A 2,196-nucleotide genomic window follows, 5' to 3' on the forward strand; every position below is an offset into this window, starting at 1 on the left:
AAATGGAGGAAGAACACATAGATTGTTTATCCTATGTGGTAACATATGACCAAATTATTCTGGTAAGGATTTTTTTTTTTTTTTTTTTTTTTTTTTTTGAGACAGAGTCTCACTCTGTCGCCCAGAGTGGAGTGCGGTAGCACAATCTCGGCTCACTGCAACCTCCACCTCCCGGGTTCAAGTGATTATCCTGCCTCAGCCTCTTGAGTAGCTGGGATTACAGGCATGCACCACCATGCCCAGCTAATTTTGTATTTTTAGTAGAGATGGGGTTTCACCATGTTGGTCAGGATGGTCTCGATCTCTTGCCCTTGTGATCTGCCCACTTTAGCCTCCCAAAGTGCTGAGATTACAGATGTGAGCCAGTGCGCCTGGCCAGGATTTTTTACTGTCTTTTCTGACTACAAAAGTAATACATGCTAATTGAGAAAAATTTGAGGTTACTTAAGAAAAAAAAAATTATACTAATGAAAAGTTTGTCTATGATCATTTTCAAGTTTGTCAGTTTTCATATTGAGCTACAGTGCCACCCACAAATCCTCAGGGTACTTACTTGATTCTTGGGGAGCGGTAGAATGGAGACAATGTTGAAAGACCTTAGTTAATGCCTGGTTTTATTATTTACTGATTTGTGTGTCCTTAGACAAGTTACATACCTGTCAGAGTCTATATCTATAATTGTAAAATGAGCAAGACAAAGACCTCACCCACACAGAGTTTATATTCCATGGACTAAAAGAAGACAGCCAGTAAACAAATTAAAATAGATTAACCCTATGTGGTGGCACACTCCAGTAGTTCCAGCTACTTGGGAGGCTGAGGCAGGAGGATCACTTGAGCCCAGGAATTTGAGGCTGCTGTGAACTATGATTATACCACTGCACTACAGCCTGGGCTACAGAGTGAGACCTCATCTCTTAAAAAAAATTAAAATCTAAACAAATGGGCAATAAACAGAATAAGAATATAAATAAAATTGATGTGGGGGTAGTAAAGGTGTTAAAAAGATATAAAGCAGAGTAAAAGAATAGAGTGGCACTACAGATGGGGGGAGTAGTATTTTAGATTAGAATGATTAAGGGAAGTTTCTCTGAGGAGGTGATATGTGAGCAGAAGCCTTAAAATGGAGTAGATTGGAGAGATTCAAGGAGCTGGGATTCCAACTGGAGAGAATTGTGTGCACTGTTTTGAGCTAAAACTAAAATCGGTCATAAAAGAAACCACGGTAAATCCATTGTGAAAGGAGACAAATGCCAGATCATGAAGTCTTATAGGCTAAGTAAAAAGCCTGGACTTTATTCTAAGTTGAGTTCTCTGAGGACTAGGATCGTATATTTTTCATGTTGGTGTTATTTCTAGTATGTGGCACATACTAAGCACCCAATAACTTGAATTTTTAATACATGAATTGCATATGAAGGTAGGGTACAAGTTACCACTACCTTTGAACTGAGTTTGAATGAAATAGCCAAGGTATGAAGAGCTTGGTATCTCAGGTTATTTAGTGATTCCTCACCATCTAAATATATTTATTTGTATCCAGAACCTGAATATTAATGTATATACTATGATGCTTATCATGATTATGGGTATATGAAAGCATTTAATATTTTCTAATATACAGAGTTGTATAGATGTCATAAATGCCCCTGTATTTTAAAATGTAGGTAGGAAAAAACGGAACTGAAAATTACAATTTTATCAGTGTTTTTTTTTTAAAGATGTGATTTAGAGATAATCTCTCTAGTTTCTTGTAATTTCATAGTTAAAAGTTAGAAATTAAATAGTATTTTGTTGTGACAATAAAAGACATGTTTCTTGCATTTACTTCATGGGTTCAAGTGTGCTGAGTGTATTGCTGTTTGAAACTCATTTATTATTCTTTGCATGGCTTTGTTGTAGCCTCGAGCTGTGGCAGGCTTTCGAGGGACAGTTCGTTATGCATCAATCAATGCACATCGGAACAGGGTAGGTATCTGAACTGGAGTCATATCTGTATAAGTATGCTAATAGCTTAAATCAGATTGTCTTCTTTTTTATTTTATTATTATTATTATTTTATACTATTATTTTTTTTTTTGAGACAGAGTCTTGCACTGTCCCCCAGGCTGGAGTCAGTGGTGTGATCTCAGCTCACTGCAACCTCTGCCTCCCAGGTTCAAGTGATTCTCCTGCCTCAGCCTCCTGAGTAGCTGG

The 2,196-nt window shown here is 37.2% G+C and overlaps 1 protein-coding gene across 2 annotated transcripts in view; it reads left to right on the forward strand.

Annotated features, from left to right (window-relative positions):
* TTBK2 (tau tubulin kinase 2) overlaps nt 1–2,196 on the forward strand; it is a 175,728-nt gene that overhangs the window by 83,534 nt on the left and 89,998 nt on the right. For both annotated transcript variants that reach the window (XM_011989224.1, XM_011989225.1), the window contains one exon: nt 1,903–1,968. In XM_011989224.1, coding sequence (XP_011844614.1) covers nt 1,903–1,968 — 66 coding nt within the window. The remainder of the gene's footprint in view (nt 1–1,902; nt 1,969–2,196) is intronic.

The sequence above is a fragment of the Mandrillus leucophaeus genome, unplaced genomic scaffold (assembly GCF_000951045.1).
Source record: "Mandrillus leucophaeus isolate KB7577 unplaced genomic scaffold, Mleu.le_1.0 Scaffold35, whole genome shotgun sequence".
Taxonomy (NCBI): Eukaryota; Metazoa; Chordata; class Mammalia; order Primates; family Cercopithecidae; genus Mandrillus; species Mandrillus leucophaeus.